General features: G+C 36.8%; 1 protein-coding gene across 1 annotated transcript in view; it reads left to right on the top strand.

The window, feature by feature from the left end:
* glrx3 (glutaredoxin 3) overlaps positions 1-16,228 on the top strand; it is a 28,169-nt gene extending 11,941 nt beyond the window's left edge. Inside the window, exons 5-11 of the mRNA XM_073867183.1 lie at positions 4,217-4,389; positions 4,773-4,834; positions 7,601-7,658; positions 12,132-12,184; positions 12,330-12,369; positions 14,091-14,183; positions 15,981-16,228. Of these exons, the coding sequence (XP_073723284.1) occupies positions 4,217-4,389; positions 4,773-4,834; positions 7,601-7,658; positions 12,132-12,184; positions 12,330-12,369; positions 14,091-14,183; positions 15,981-16,031 (530 nt within the window). The 3' untranslated portion in view covers positions 16,032-16,228. The remainder of the gene's footprint in view (positions 1-4,216; positions 4,390-4,772; positions 4,835-7,600; positions 7,659-12,131; positions 12,185-12,329; positions 12,370-14,090; positions 14,184-15,980) is intronic.
* Positions 16,229-17,348: the final 1,120 nt, after the last annotated feature.

Here is a 17,348-nt window from a genome sequence, read left to right as displayed (position 1 = left end):
TTAGTTCAAAGTGCATATTTCCACATGGACCGAGGCATAAAGCGTTTGACGTTTTGGCTGTCTAAAGAGAGAGGTCTTCAGAATTGAAGACGGGGTCTGGGGAAGACCGAGATCAAAATACAAACAATATTGAATCCTCTTCACAAACGTGATGTTCGCCTTTCAACAGCTGCCAGCTCCTCCAGCGCTGCTTTATTAATAGAAAATCTTCAGAGTTTACGCTGTTTAGTCTCTTAAGCCCAAAACCTGTTGCTCGTGCTATTTTGAAGCCGTACCAGGCGTCACTGGGTCAGAGATATTAGAAACGTTTAGATGTTTTCATTCACTTGGCTGATATCCAAATCAGGAAATGATGCATCGAGAGAGAGTCAAGCCTGTCGGTGGCGTGCTTTGGGTTTTCCACACTTTCTAGTTTCAATAAAAGCGCAGGGCCAAATGATCAAGTGTTTGGCTAACGCTATCTCTAAAGCAACTATCTAGCGCAATTTATAAGGTTAAAGGTCCGTATTTAAATTCGGGTCTTTTTTTTCTTGCGCTCTGAGTGGGCTGTCCTTCAAAAGGTACGAGGCTCTGGCACGGCCCCTCTCCTGAAGCGAAGTCGGGCGGAGCGAGCCGAATTCGCCCCCTCTAGGTGCAGGCATAGAGTTGGGAAAGAACTCGGCAATCAATGCAGCGTGTCTGCTGGAGTTTGCCCGGAGCCAGAGAAAGCAGCTGCCCGTGTGTTTGCCCGCTATGATAGAGTCGAGCTAATATACCAGCAAATGCATACGCACAAGTGATCCGCCTGGAGCTGTTTTATAATGAATTCCCTCATGAGCAGCACAAGATGAAAATGGGTGTTTTACTGTAGGGGCTACATGGGCTCATACACATCACCTTTTACATCTCTCTCTCTCTCTCTCTCTCTCTCTCTCTCTCTCTCACTCTCTCTCTACCCCCTCCTCTTTCAAGCTGTTTCTCATGCGTCTTGTTATCTTCATCTCCTCCCATCTAATACATCATCTAATATCCCAAGATCTCTTTCATCTTAAGTTCCCACATTTTTTACTTGTATTCATCTCATATGAAAATTTTTAAATGTAGAAATCACCTTGTTTAACCCTCAAACGCTCCTCATTTTCTGTTTACACTTTTGGCCCTTGGGGTCTATATGACCCCAAAATTGAAAGCATAATTGTAAGAAAAATATACATTTTTAATAATACAAATAATATATATATTTTTTTGTTTACTTCTCATCTATACATTAATGCTGTGTTTTGAGAGATTTGAAGTACTTTTGTACCTGTTTACCACTAAAATCCTCAACTACACCATTGGCTTGCCTGACAAATATCAAATTTTTATGAAAATTAACATAAATTATGATTTAAATTTGATTTAAATTGTTTTTAGATATTGATATAGGTGTGAGGTGTTGAATTCAGGCATCGGTTTTTAGAAAAAACATAAAAGAATTAGAGTGTAGGAATTAAAACATTTAGACCGGCAGATTCCCATAGAGACCCATTCATTTTCCTGAATATGGACAACTGCTCAAATCATTACTTTTGTGATACATTTTGTGAATGTATGTTTATATAAACATTACAAAGGATATTACAAATAAATATTATGTCAAAAAGTATTTTTTTTTTATAGTTTTTGATGCATTTTGTCTGTTTTTACAAAATGTCATAGAAATTTGACTGCGTGTGTGTGCGTGCGTGTGCGCGTGTGTGAGAGAGAGAGAGAGCCAGCATGTGTGCTTGAGAGAATGTGTGTGATAGGCAGAGAGCATGTGTGTGTGTCTGTGTTTGTGTGTGTGTTTGTGTGTGTGAGAGAGAGAGTGTACATGTGCGTGCATTAGGTTACACCCCTTTATATCTTTTTTCTACATTTGTTACATTTGTTTGTTTATTAAAATGCTCTCTGTAAAAAAGTAAATTTTTTGCATTTCCCATTCACTTTCAATTGGGGTCATATTGACCCCAAGGGACAGAATGATAAAAAAATTTTAACATATCTTTAGAACAACCAAATCAAGCCCAGTTTTTTGGTGTATGTAAAGATAGATTATTTAGGAAAAGTCACAAAGTTTAACATCTCTGAGATGAAGGGAAACTTTTTTGTTAACCAATGAAATGTCGTTTGGGGTCATATAGACCCCAAGGAGCAATTGAGGGTTAAAGGGTTCACCGCAACATTTTTTTATATTTTGAATGAAAACTGGGAGGCTGGTTACTGTCCCATAGACTGCAGTTTTGTTTTCACAATCAAGCCCAGAAAAGAATGAAAGACATCACCAAAAAGGTCCATGTGTCATCAGTAGTTCAATAATGATATTATGAACACTTTTGTGCACAATGAAAACAAAATGAAAACAAATGATTTTATTTAACAATTTGACTCCTCCTTGGTCATTCAGTGCGATTTCATGAGCAGACTACAGCGCATGCTGCTGAGTTCATCTGCTGACATAGTTGCCAGCGTACAGAAACAGAATACGCTGGCAAGTAATTTGTGCATTTTTATGGTCTGTTTAAAGCAACACTAAAGAACTCTGGCTCTTTGCTCCACCTACAGGTTAGAAGGGGAATTGTTCATTACCACTGTTGTAAATACTGCAGCATAGCTGGCCCTGATTGGATTGTAGGTCTGCCGTAAAGCAAGTTTTTGTAGTTTTCACTCAAACTACAGGACCGTGACCCGACGGTTGGAAACTTCTTTAGTGCGGTTTTGGCCGCTAGAGGGCTACAAAGCGAATGTGAAAGTGCCGTTCACCCTGTTTTGAGTGGATGAATGACTGAAACCTTTTTGGAAACGTTATTTTAAGATAAAAAAAACTCTTTGGTGTTGCTTTAAGTATTGTTTACAATGTTTGCATAATGGCTTAAATAAAAAAGTTAAAAAAACGTTGGCAATTATGTCTGCAGGTCACGTCAGCAGCATGCGCAGTATTCTGCTTGTGAACATGCATTACCTCACTATAAGCTAATTTGTGATTGTACGATTTAGCATGCTGTAGACTAGCAAAATATTGGGGCAGTTTTCCGGTCAGGGTTTAAGCTTAGTCTCAGAATAAAATGCTTGTTTGAGTCGTCTTAACTAAAAACAGCTTGCACTCACATATCGTAAAATATGTCAGTGTTTTGCCTCAAGATGCACACGGTAATGTTTTTTATAAGTTATGTTTGTGAAAACTACTTAAATGTCCTAATAAAACTAAGGCCTAGTACTAGCTTAATTTAGGGATAGTTCACCCAAAAATCATTATCTACTCACCCTCATGTCGTATGAGTCAAGTATGAGTTTGTTTATTCTGTTAAACACAAAATAAGCTAATTTGATAATGGTAAGCAGACGGTTGGTTATTTTATACCGTCTAAGCCAGTGGTCTCCAACATGGTGCCCATGGGCACCAGGTTGCCTGCACGGAGTCTGTGAGTTGCCCGCCAAATCACATTCTATTAATAGCCTCAATTTTAAATTTTTTGTATTAGCTTGGCTTTTATGTATGTTAGCATTTTAAACAATGATGAAACATATTAACAAGTAAAATAAAATAAAATCAAGTTTTTTTAACTTATTAAAAAGTAGCCATCGAGATTTGTTTTATCTATTGTGGAGACCCCTGGTCTAAACAATTATCTTGATAAAATTAAATATTCAATATATTCCCAGGGCCTAATTGCTATACCTTAAGCAAAACTAAATCATTCAGAGATCTGGCACACAAAATATTAAAGGGAGCACATATCACAAAAATCTGACTTTTTTCATGTTTAAGTGCTGTAATTGTGTCCCCGGTGCTTCTATCAACATAGAAAATGTGAAACAGATCAACCCAGTAACTTAGTTTTGGTAAACCATTCTCTGCAAGCATGTATAAATATAGGTAATTGAAATTTGGCTCCCCTTGTGATGTCAGAGGGAGATAATACTGCCCCTTAATCTGCACTACCCAACCACGGCACTTTCATTTAGTGCAGAGATCAGCTTATTTGCATTTAACAGGACACCCCCAAACACAGCACAATTTTGATTGAACCTACAAAGTGGCAATTTTAACATGTTATAATACATGATCTATATGGTATTTTGAGCTAAAACTTTACATACGTACTTTGGTGACATTGAAGATTTATTTGACATCTTAAAAATATGTCCCTTTTAAACTTTGGCACAGCTGTTTTTAAATGAAGTTATGCTTGATTATTTGTTGTGTTGTTTATAGGCTTTAGTCGTCAGCTGGTTCAGATCTTGAAGGACCACAACATACAGTTCAGCAGTTTTGACATTCTCTCAGATGAAGATGTCCGACAGGGACTCAAGACTTACTCTAACTGGCCGACTTATCCGCAAGTCTACGTCAACGGCGACCTCATCGGAGGATTGGACATTATAAAGGTGTGAAGATATCGCTCTTATTGTTTTTTCAACACAGATGTTCTGCATTTATCTTGTGTATGTACATTAACTGTTCACATGTCAGACGATTTGTGTGTTCCTGGCTAGCTGTTATTAGCTTTGTTGCTCTACATTCCCAGCGAGCTCATACTGTTTAAAGCAAACTGAGCATCCCTGCTGAGAGAGGAGGGCGAGATTAGCCCTCTTTCTTTTCTCTCTTCTCACAAGTCGTGCTGGCTCTTCCTCATTAAGATAGTGAATTTACCTTAACAGCGAGGTAAAATATCTCAGCAGGAAGCTGGTACTCATGAAAGGCGAGTCTGTGTTTGCGTGTGTGCTGTTGAACGCTAGTGGGATTCAGAGATGTTTTATGTACTCCACAGGAGCTTGTTGAGTCTGGTGAGATTGAGAATACTTTCCCCAAAACCGTCTCGCTGGAACACAGGTACAGACAGATGCACACGCACCCAAACATTGTCTGAAGAGTTTGGTTCCAAAACACAATAAATCCATGTGTTTTCTATACCAAGAAAGTGACAAGATGAAAACTACTGTTTTCTGTTACAAAGTTTCACATAGCATCTCTTTAGGTTATAAATACATAAATAATTCAAATCTATAATTTGATTTTCAAAGATTTATTATGAAAACGGATATTTTTTTCCGCATAATGAAATAAATCCATGACAAGTGTTTTTTTTAAATGCTATAAATCTATCCACACTATTCCTATGCCCCATGACGCTTTGCGCGAATTGTGGGTGCGACTTCCGGCGCGTACTGTCACTGGACCAGAGCCGGTGATTTCCATGATGATTACGGTCATAATTTCATGTATGAACCAGTGTGAGGATGAAATGAAGAAGTGTCCTGATACATCAAGATATATTCAATCGTTTCATGTTGTTCCTCAGGGGTGATGGATCTTCAATGTGCAAATAAAAGCACAGAGACATGCCGTATCTCTACAGTGGGACAGTCAGTCGAGTGTTTAATACATGGAATATACAGAGACTTCTTGTTTTTAAACGTTTCAGGTGATGGTTTAAAATGTCACAACTGTCCCTGGTGTGAGTTTTTTTTAAACGGCAATTTTTAATCGACTTATCGAGGTTGTATGGCTACACATCAAGCTTCACGCGATCCGACAGCAGCAGTAACTTGCTTCTCATTCAATACAATGTAAGTTATTTAAACAAACCATAATAAACATATTAAACTCCTATTACATGTTTCAGTTTTCGTTTTATGAAAATATTATACAGTAAATAAGACATGAGGTTATGAAATTATTTGCTTAAATAATTCATTTAAAACACAACAAAAGTAATGGTATGCGTAACACATCACGAACTATTATAAACATTAACCAATAAGCAGTTAATGTCGTAGGCTATTATGTACTGTAATCTAATTTTTGTAATAATATATAGTAGCAGAATAAATAAATCAGCATATTTTTATCTGCATAATATGTTGTTTTTGAATAATTATTGTATTTATTGTTCACTGTCAGTTTGTATGAACGGTTTTACTGGATGGATGTGTGGATACAGTTAATAGATGCACATGCGCCACATAAACATTCAGTTCTTGTGCGTGTATTATAGTAAAAACAACCGTTTTGTAAAGATTTACTGCGTTTGTATCATCTATTATGTTAACCCTAACTGCACAAATTATGGCGATCTTCCTGGATTTCATAATAAGCATTAAAATGCCAGTCAAAACGGCAGACTCGTATCCCTCGCAATAGGACTACTAGCTGTAGTGGCTCACCGGAAGTTTTACCCATCTGAGCTCAAGATGGCGTCGCCCGCATTTACCTCAGGAATAGTGTGGATTGAATCAGTATATAAATGTGCATTCATATTTGCCATGTTATATTCATTTATTACACGGCTCTCTGGAATGCTTGATTCTGATTAGTCAGGTGAGACATTTGCAGGTTCGTTCTTTTCGAATAATAACTGCTCCAAATTAATAACGCATAGCCGGACTACTTGCACGAGTAAAATCGCTCCGCGCCAATAAAGATCAATAAAGATTACTGTCTGTTTGGTGCCATCTTGTAACAAACACTGGACAAACACGGCAAGACACAGACAGCTTACTGAGACTGAACTTGACAAAATAGAGCATGACAGCTACGAAGCCAACACACACAAAAATACAGAATGGGGATTAAAACTTCTCAAAGACTGGCTAAAAGAGAAATAATGGAGACAGACAAGTATGAAGCAGAGGATCTTAATAAGGTATTACGATCATTTTATGCATCTGTGCAAAGTTTAGCGGAAGGATAAAAATGTTAATTTAAAACGAATATGCCAATAAAATGTTTCAAATTCATATTCATGTCCAGTTTTTTTTCCTTATGTGGCAAGTAGCCGTTTAATAAGCGGGATAATGTACAGGCAGCCGGTAGTTATTGGAAAATAAGCTCCTTCAGTGTGATACAAGACCCTCCGCTTCGCGTCGGGTCCTGATCACACTGTCGGGGCTTATTTCCCAATAACTACCGGCTGCCTCTACATTATCCCTTACTTAGTTGACTAGTGGTACACACTGATTAAAAAATAAACATTAATGGCATTAATCAAAACACTTACTTTGTCATATTACGAACACTGTCATTGCTGCTGTTGTCCTTGGGACATCTTCGCTGAACTTTTTTGACAGCAGTCAGCTGTAAAATGTTTTGGTCCTGCTCGATTTTAAATAACTTCCAGTAAAATAATGGAAAGTTTTTCATAAGATCCTCTGGGGTCAATGTGTTAGCATGACAGAAGTTTGATGTTGTCGTGTGAGAACAAGCAACAGCCGGCATTTTTCCTTCACCTGAGTGCCTCTCACGCAAATTATTTGATTTTGATGCCTTACATTTCTTTCCCGTCACAGTAAACCACCACAGGTTTATCAATGCCAACAAAAGTATTATTTTGTTTTTGTTTGTTTGTTGATCATGAAGTACAAAGTAGATGAGCAAAACTAGGATTCTGTGTGTATTCAAAGCGCGGATTTATTCAAAAAGTGGATTTATTGCATTCATGACAGAATAATATGGCGGATATCAGATTTTGCATAAAATGAAGAATTTACTTTTTAATACTGACCTGATACAATACTGATTTAATGCATTTTGGAACCAAACTCTTCATCTGCTCTGGTTTGGACTTGAATTGGTTTTTAATAGTTTTTCTCTTAACAGGCTGAAATCACTCATCAATAAATCACCCGTCATGCTCTTCATGAAGGGCAACAAAGAGGTGAGTACACTTTACTTATTTATTTGTTTATTTTTACTTATTTATAACAAGGCAATTGATTGGTGGACAAAAAACCTGATCTTCTGTAAGGGCAACTCTAGGGATGCACCGAAATGAAAATTCTTGGCCGAAACAGAAAACCGAAAAAAGGAAACCATGGCCGAGAAACCGAAACACCGAAATAAATTATTATGCCAATTATTAGTACAATTGCATTTTGGCTATCACTGTGTACTAACTGTGTGCAAACAGCTCGACCGTGAGTGAAACCTGCTTGAGCACGAAGGGGAGGGGTGGACGACGACTGATCACCGTGAGTGAAACCAAAGCTCTAGCGCACGGATGGGAGGGGCGCGGTTGACATTCATTTTCGTTTGACATTTCCGGCTGGATTTTTTATTTCGGCCCGAAACCGATAATGCCATTTTCGGCCGAAATTCTCGGCGACCAAAATTTCGGTGCACCCCAAAGGACAGGGGCTTTGAAATTTCCTGCATGCCATGGAGCAGGAAACGCTGGTTTTAAACCCCTACACACAAGCTCATGTGCGAAGAAGAGTCCAATTCATGCGCATTATAAGTTCAGGTGCTAGAAGTCGCCCATGCCACGGCGTGCGATTAGGTCCGAGCAAGAGTCCAAGACTCGCCCATTACAAGTCCAGGTGTGTGCGATAAGGAATCTGGGCACTTTACAAGCTCTCTCACCCAAAGTGAACCCTCTCAGTACTCCCAAAAGTGCTATTACGCCATAAAATATAGTTCCTCTTTTAAATCCGCTTAGAAAAGCGCTACGTTTTATTTTGTACCACCAAACTTGCTCGTATAACTACTCGTCTTAAATAGGAAAAACGTTGATGTGTTTGGTCACTTCTAACTTTATCTCTAAATGGTACCATTGAATGAATGGGGCTAAGCTAAATGCTATCGAAGCGTCGCAGCGCGCTCCAGCGGTTACGTGCACGCACACAGATGATAGAGGGATGTATCAACAATTCTTAGTTAAGGTAATAACATATTTTAATATTGAAAATGAGTAGACTATTCCTTTAACGCACGCGGAATCCTTTTTGCGCACACCTGGACTTAATGCACGCATCTTGGACTCTTGCTCGGACCTGAATGCGCGCGACTCCTAGCACCTGAACTTATAATGCGCATGATTCGGACTTTTCCTTGCACATGAGCTTATAATACGCATGGCTATGACATTTCCTTGCACTAGAAAGGTTTTTAGGAGCGCAAGGGTTTAAAACCAGCAAATGTGGCATGCAGGAAATTTTAGAGCTTAATGACGCGCTCGGATTAATGGCATCAGTTTTAAGAAGGTTGTCATCATGACAGTGTTGCCCTTGATTCTTTTTTGTCCACCAATCAAGTGAAAAAAATTCAGTAAAAAAATTACCAAATAAAAATAAATGAGTAAACTACTGCCCCGTCCCCCGATACTATTGTGTATAGGCAATCTCACAGGCTGACGATAAGATGAACTCAGAATAGGGCAGATCGCCCAGCACTAGTAGGGGTGCAAGATTTATCTAAATAACAGAAAAATGGCATACATGTCTATAGTGCATTATGCATATAGCAATGGTTTGCAATACCTAAATGAAATTAATACTAAGGAAGCAAGCCATGCAAAGTAAGACAATAAGACATGTAGAGAAGTAACTCTTTATTTCAGGGGTTTTTTGTTTACTTGAGAGTTACATTTTTGCATTTGTCAAACAATTTTATCCAAATCGACTTGCAGTGCATTACAAGGTGCACTTTTTTTAATCAATATGTGTTTAGAGTTTGTTTATTATTCTGATTTTAACAGGTGAAAAAAGTGAGATGGGAAAATCTTTGTTTTTCATGTAGTTAGTCATGTAGTTTCATGTTGTTTTTTCATGTAGCTATAATAAGGGTGTACATATAAATATTCTCTTAAGAAAGCCAAAACTTCACTTTTACTACTTAAAGGTTCAGGTTTGAGAGTTTGTTAACATTTTAAATTGACCAAGAGCACTGTAGTTGTACAATAACAAAAGTAATCCTCAAAAATACAACTTGCCTAATAGTTGTGCACACGGTGTATGTTCTCTGGGTTCAGACCCATTATCTTTTGCGCTGTTTTAATAATTCTCTACCACTGAGCTATACAGGAACACTTCATATTTTATTTATATTATAAAAGTTTAATAAATATTTATATTTTATTAAATAAAATAATAATACATTTAAATTATTATAGGGCCCTATAAAATCCGTTTTATTTTTTCCCAAATTCCGTTTTATTTTTTCCCAAATTCCGTTTTCTCCGTTTTAATTTTTGCAAATTCCGTTTTATCCGTTTTAATTTTTGGCAACTATATTTTTTACCCTTTACTTTTATTTTAGTCATAAAAAGAGTGTGCCTTTAATGTTAATGATTAAAATGTAAATGATTTGGGGAAAAACTGGATGACAGGATTACTTAATGACTATAAAAGATGCATTTACACACGCACATGCGCGCGCGCACACACACACACAACTCAATTCAATGCATTGTTTAGTGGTGTTGCAGGAGGCTACAACAAGGTGTCAAAGCAGTGGTGCCTTCCAGAAGTGCTTTAAACACATCAATCCAGCGGAACGCGATCCATATTTCATACACAATCGCTTGAAATGCATATAACTTTACAAACATACACAGGATAGTGATCTGACTTAAGACAGCATGAGCATGCAGCTCTTTGCACGTGCGAGCGAAAGAGAGACAGAGAGCGGCGCCATGATGCAGATGATTATATTTTAAATGCGAGGGATAGTTAGTTTGCCTCAGCTCGCTTGAAATGCATAAAACTGAACAAATACATGAGGATTTGTGTTCGGACTTCATAGGGACAGATGTGTGAGCGCGTGCACGTGAGAGAGGTACAGTGAGACAGACATGGATGAGAGAGTGCATGTATCTTTGCGCTCACCGTGAACAGAGTGTTGACAAAACTTCCAAAATAACAGTTCTTCGGTCACATAAAAGTCATGTGAGACCTGCTCGGAACCAAGTGCTTAGCGTCGAATTTCTTAATTTTTTTGCTGACGAAAGCAGAGTCGTGTAGAGCCGCTTCGCCATGGTTTCAGTGTTTTGGAGAGGGTCTGAAACGACGGGAGGGGCGTGTCGCCCAGATTTACTTCCTCTGGTCTGCATTTCCCCCAGACATACGTTCGTCTCCCACACAAAAACATAATTTTATTCAAAATATGTAAAATTCCGCAAAATTCCGCGTTAATACTAGATTCCGTGTTAATTAGCCAATTCCGCGATTCCGTCCGCGATTCCGTGATCGCGGAAATTATAGGGCCCTATTATTATTATACATTTTTTTGCTGCAACAGTAAAACATGGCTGTTTTCTTTCAGAAGTGATGTTTTTTCTTTCCAGAATTTTATGAATGTAGAGTGGACATTTCACAAGACTTTTTGGAGATGTCAAATAAATATTTGGTGTCCCCAAAGTATGTATGTGAAGTTTTAGATATCATAAAGATAATTTATTATAGCATGTTAAAATTGCCACTTTGTATGTGTGAGCAAAAATGTGTCTTTTTTAAATGTAAACATTTTTTGAGTTGATCTTTTTACATTTTCTAGGTTGATACAAGCACTGGTGACCCAATTATAGCACTTAAACATGGAAAAAGTCAGATTTTCATAATATGTCCCCTTTAAGGAAATTATAATATTGCATATAGTATGGTTTGTTTTCAATATGCAGGTGTAATTTAATTTTATTATAGCAGATGTTTTATTCCCAGTGATCAATGTAAATGTTAATACTTATAAAGTCTGATAGTTGGGCTGTTCAAAGTTTTGCCTTTTGCATTTAAACTACGAAAGTCAGTCAGAGGGGTTTTGAGCGACCCAGGGTCGACTAAATCATGACAGTGTTTCATTTTCTGTGACATTTTTCTTTAACATACAGTAAGTAAAGGGGTGCAGGAGCAAAGATAGACTGGAAATCAATGCTGGGCAGTTCCAGCTCTGCGCTTGCTCGCTCTCTCTCCCCCCTAATGGAGGAGAAAGACCCCTCACCTCTCTCCTCATAACTGTATTGATCTTTAACACTCACACAAAAAACACGTTCTTTGCCGTAGTTTAAAGTCTTTCCCCTGCGATATCTCTCATCTCTTTTTCTCTCGCTCGCTCTCTCTATTACTACTTCATTTCCTAGTTATTCAGACACACTTCAGAATATCGTTTGTAGATGGTTACAGTTGTAGGTTTCTGAATGTGAGTTTGCTTCTGTGCTGGTTTGGTCTCAGAGGATCCGCTTGCGTTTCATATGCTGAGCTCTTTAAACATTTCCAGTAGTCTGTGTGTGTGTTTGGTGGAGTTTAAAGCTCACTTCTTCTGATTGGCTTTCAAGCGGATGGCTTCACTTTACAGTAGCCTTTTTAAGATGAGAAAAATGTGTTTTACCCTCTTAATTCGTGTTTTTCTGAATACCCAGACTGCCAAATGTGGATTCAGCCGTCAGATCCTTGAAATAATGAAGAGCACGGGGTAAGCCATTTTACTTAATTTCACTTTTTCTAATCGTACCGTAATGTATTTAACTAATACAGGAGACAATGTATACCATTTGTGAGCTGTTGAAAGCCAATGAGTGCATGTTGTGTCACTAATGTTTCTTTTATTAATATTTCAGGGTTGAATATGAAACCTTTGACATACTGGAAGATGAAGAGGTGAACTTTCTTTCAGTCTAAAGTTAATATTTATGTTCTTAGCATGCTTTCTAAGCACGAAAGTGTGTACATGTATAATATAACCAGAAAACTGGTGATTATTGTAAAATAAATGCCACTCCCGACATAAACCCGAGGGGTTTTTGGCAAAGTTATTGGATATAACATGATTGGGCACTGCTGATACTATTATTGGGGACAAAGCAATGCTCAGTATTGCCATTCTGATGACTAAAGTCCCACCTTACAGGTTAAAGAACCAATCATTAATCAATAAAGAGACTGATGATTCTCTGGGGTCGGAGCTCTGTACAGAGTCACGTGAAGCGCTTGCCAACCTGTGCGCTGTAGCTGAAGCGACCTCGAAAAAGTTTTTTTTAGCAGAATTTGATCTTAAACATTCAAGTAGATAGGACTTTAGTCTTGCATGACTGAAATAAATGCCCGGAGGCGTTGCAAACATGACCGGCGAGAGCTGTGACTTCCCTGAAGGGAATTTGTCTTTAATGACCTTGAAAGAGTTTTTGAGGATTACACCAGGCTTGACTTTACATTGCATTGAACACGTGACAGCAGAATGCAACAATTAATTATACGGGTGATTCTCACAAAAACTTGGTTTTAAAAATGTCAAGCATGAAAATGTAAAAATTGCTTAAATTTACTTTTTTTCCCACCAGACATTGAAAAACAAAGTCTGGAGTAAATGGGAACATTAATTTAAAAACTTTTACTTATCATTTAACACTTTTTGTAACGTAATTTAAAAAATGAGTCCTAAAAAATCTCATTACCGCAACAGTCAGAAAACATCAACACTGACATTTTTTCAAAATGACATGACGAACCTGAAAGAACATAATTTGGAGATTCTGCACATGCATTTAAAATCAAAGTATTATGCTTCTATTACCTAAATTAACATTTAATAAACATCTGTTGCGGTAATGATAATCAAAATTTTGTGTAAGCATTCTGACAAGACAATATTTCAAATTAACTGTATAAATGATCTTACCTGGTAGCCATCTTGAAGTAACTGGTCCATGTGCTTGGTTACTCAAAATCAAACTTTATTAAAATTCTGTATGTGTGCTTAAACTGTTCTCAAAAAGTGTTGCGGAGGATGAGACTATCAGGCATGGACACATCATTTTCCTAATTTTTCTTTATTATTATTATATATGAATATTCAGTAAATATTTTTTCTGTCATCTAAAGTAGTCTAGCAAAACATCCATTTATTTTTTTTCTTAATATTTTTGTGTTAATTTGATTAAATTACAACATAATGCATGTTCAAACAAAGCCGGACACATTGCGGTAATGAGAATTTCAGCAGAAAATGAGATAAAATTTACAATTATAAATTCTTATGTTGAAATCACACATTGTGCAAGGTAGAACACAGTATTGTGTTAATTCTGATGCTTTTTAATGTTACTATATTACACATTTTAAAGCTAAAATCATTAGTGCCGTGGTGTTTCAATGGTTTCGTGAGAATCACCCATACAGTATTATAATTATAAGTTTTGCCTTGGGTCTGAGATCATTTTGGAGCAAAGAGTGTATGCAATCATCAGATAAGACTGAAACCTCAAACGTCAAGAAAATAAATGCATTGGACATAAAATTCTTTTTAACTCATATGATGATAACAGTGTTGAAGTTCATGCATGCAATGTTTTTATGCTATTAGACATTTTTTGTCTCTACAGGTTAGACAAGGATTAAAGACTTACTCTAACTGGCCGACATACCCACAGCTGTATGTTAAAGGAGATCTAATCGGAGGACTGGACATAATAAAGGTTAGATTTGTCTGTCAGTGCACTGTCAAAAAGTGCAATAAAGCCATAAAGGCACCTACACAAAAGGTCAAAAAATGGTCACTAGCTGTCACTGGGGCAGTACCTTTGCAAAAATACACCTTTGCCCAAAAGAGTTCATATTAATACCTCAAAGGTGCTTATTGGTACCAAAGACTCCATATTACAACCTCAACTGTACATTTGGTACCAAATTATATATATTTGGACCATTTTAAAGGGTACTGCCCAAGTGACAGCTTGGGACCATTTTTTTTCTAACAGTATATGTGTCTTTATAGCTTTTTTGGTTTGTATTTAAATTCTTAAATTGTATTTAAAGTCTCACCTTATCAGAGGTGATTTTAGCTGTATACATGAATTGCATCCCCATCTGTCAGATATAATTTCATCAACAGCACTTACAAATTCAAGTGTGTGTTATATTGTCTAGAGTAGTATTGGGGAAATATTGTGCCATGCAATACTAATTTTGATCCAGTAGAGGGCAGCTAAAGCTACTAAACTTAACACCTGAATGGTTAAAAACAAACCGTACAGATGAGATTCATCTTACAGAATGAGTCTGCTTAATGTAACACACATATATATATATATATATATATATATATATATATATATATATATATATATATATATATATATATATATATATATATATATATATATATATATATATATATATATATATATATATATATATATATATATATATATAAATTAATCTAAAAATTAATTAATCTAAAAATTAATTAATCTAATTAATTAGAGGCTTTGTAATTAATTAATCGAAATTAATCACATTTTAATCACATATAAATTTTTGACCTGAGAACATTGAGAAGTTATTTTTTCACATGGATTTTTAGTATACCATGAATAATGACCGAATACATAAGCTTAAGCAACAAAATATTGTTTATTTTTGTTCAACCAAGTCGTTGTACTCGGAGTCGGGCTGAAGTCCACGCTAGCTGCTATATGTTTTGCATTGAGATGATACTTGAGGCTCGATGTGCTGCAGCGATATGTGAATTCCTTGTTGCATAGCTTGCACACAACCATGCTCTTATCGACGCTTCCATCCGTTCGGTTTTTATTAAAAAAAATTCCATCCAAGCGATCTCATCAGCTTCTTCGTTCATGTTCACTGTGGTTTGTTGTTGTCTGAAGTCATGAACGCTAGTTGGTGCTCTAGTATAATCGGTCCGCCGAACTCACCGAATACAATGAGAAATGTTCCGCGGTGCAAAAATAAGTGTGATTAAAATGCGTTAAAAATGTTTAACACGTTATTTTTTTGTGTAATTAATTAATCTTCATTAATGCGTTAAAGTCCCGGCCCTAATATATATATAACATTGCGTTATCAGCGCTAAGGTTGTGGAATTTGATTCCCAGGGATAAAATGTTTAGTGAATGTAAGTCTCTGTGGAGAAAGGGTCTAGCAAATGCATACATTTATACTTTATTCTGAGAAATGTGCCACGGGTGTAAAATTTTTTTTTTTTTTTTTTTGATAAACGCACTTCTAACCTGTCAGATGTCTTAAAAAATAACCACTAATGAGCAATGTCGGTGGTAACGTGGTTTAGTTGAAAAAATTATTTGATACAGTAATAATGCATACTCCATTTAGTGTCGTGCCGCATTAACACCTTCGTGTGCATTATTTTTGAATAATTTGACGGCCCGTCACTATTTATTACTTATGTAAATGATGCCTCCAGATGTGAAGTTGTTGCATGACAGATAAGAGATGTTTACGTTGTTAAACAGGAGCTGAAGGAGAACGGTGAGCTGGTGTCTGTGTTGAAGGGAGAGAACTGAAGCGTTCCAGCATGAATGAACATGAGGATCAAATCACTGAAATATCTGCAACTGCACACATATAACCTCAGGAGCAGAGGACTTCAGTTTTCTTTTTCCATTTAAGTTGACCCTTTGTTGAAGCAGAGTGTCAAAAACTCATCAATACATTGTTGAACCTTTGCTATAAATCCAATAAAGTCTGTTTCTTCTCCTTATGTTTTATGTATTTTGATATATGATTTTGAGAGGATGATCACCTGATTGGTTCCCCAGAAATGGATATGTTAATGTTTGTTACCTAATGTAAATTGACTAATCAACAATTTCCTTTTAAAGGGGACATTTCACAAGACTTTTTTAAGACGTCAAATAAAACTTTGGTGTTCCCAGAGTACATATTTGAAGTTTTAGCTCAAAATATCATATAGATTATTTATTACAGCATGCTAAATTTGTACAAATGTGCCGTTTTGCATGTGTCCTGTGAAATGTAAATGATCTCATCTCTGCACTAAATGGCAGTGCAGTGGTTGGATAGTGCAGATTATGGGGCGGTATTATCCCCTTCTGACATCATAAGGGGAGCCAGATTTCAATTACCTATTTTTTCCCATGCTTGCACAGAATGGTTTACCAAAACTAAGTTACTGGGTTTTTCTTTTTCACATTTTCTAGGTTGATAGAAGCACTAGGACCCAATTATAAGTCAGTTTCATGACATGTCCCCTTTAACAGCACTGTCAATCAAATTATTTGCCGTATAAAACCAATGTGGATTAATGCAATGATTAAAAAGGTAATTAATAATTGCAGATTGTAGGTGAGTGCTGTTTTTTGCCGTCTTATGTTTATTCTGGTTATGTGACCTTTTTAATGCAGATGATGGAAATATTTACAATCAAGTCCGTCAGTTTTAATGAATCTGATCTTTCAGCTCTTCAGACAGAAGGATTCCTTCAAGCTCTCTGGGACGGAGAGAATTTGTTGTGATTAAAAGACCCATACATATTAAACAGCAGTGTTTGGTTGGGGAAGTCAACCCTACGCCTCATCTGGCTTTGAGCCGAGAGCGCCCATTATCTTTCTCACTTTTGTACACGTACGCTGCACACCTGTTGCTCTGGGTATTTGTTGCTCTCTTATGATCACTGTAGAGGAAACCTTCTAGACATGCATTTAAACACATCCACCCACAATAGCATAACTCGAATATCCATTCATGCATAAGCTAAGACGTATGGCTACACATGTTTATACTCATGCATAATCAATACCTACCACAGGTTCACACAGTCACACACTAATGCAGTTTTGTTGCTTTGTGCGGTGAAAAAA

The sequence above is a fragment of the Misgurnus anguillicaudatus genome, chromosome 4 (assembly GCF_027580225.2).
Source record: "Misgurnus anguillicaudatus chromosome 4, ASM2758022v2, whole genome shotgun sequence".
Classification (NCBI taxonomy): domain Eukaryota; kingdom Metazoa; phylum Chordata; class Actinopteri; order Cypriniformes; family Cobitidae; genus Misgurnus; species Misgurnus anguillicaudatus.
This window is presented reverse-complemented; position numbering and strand designations above follow the sequence as displayed.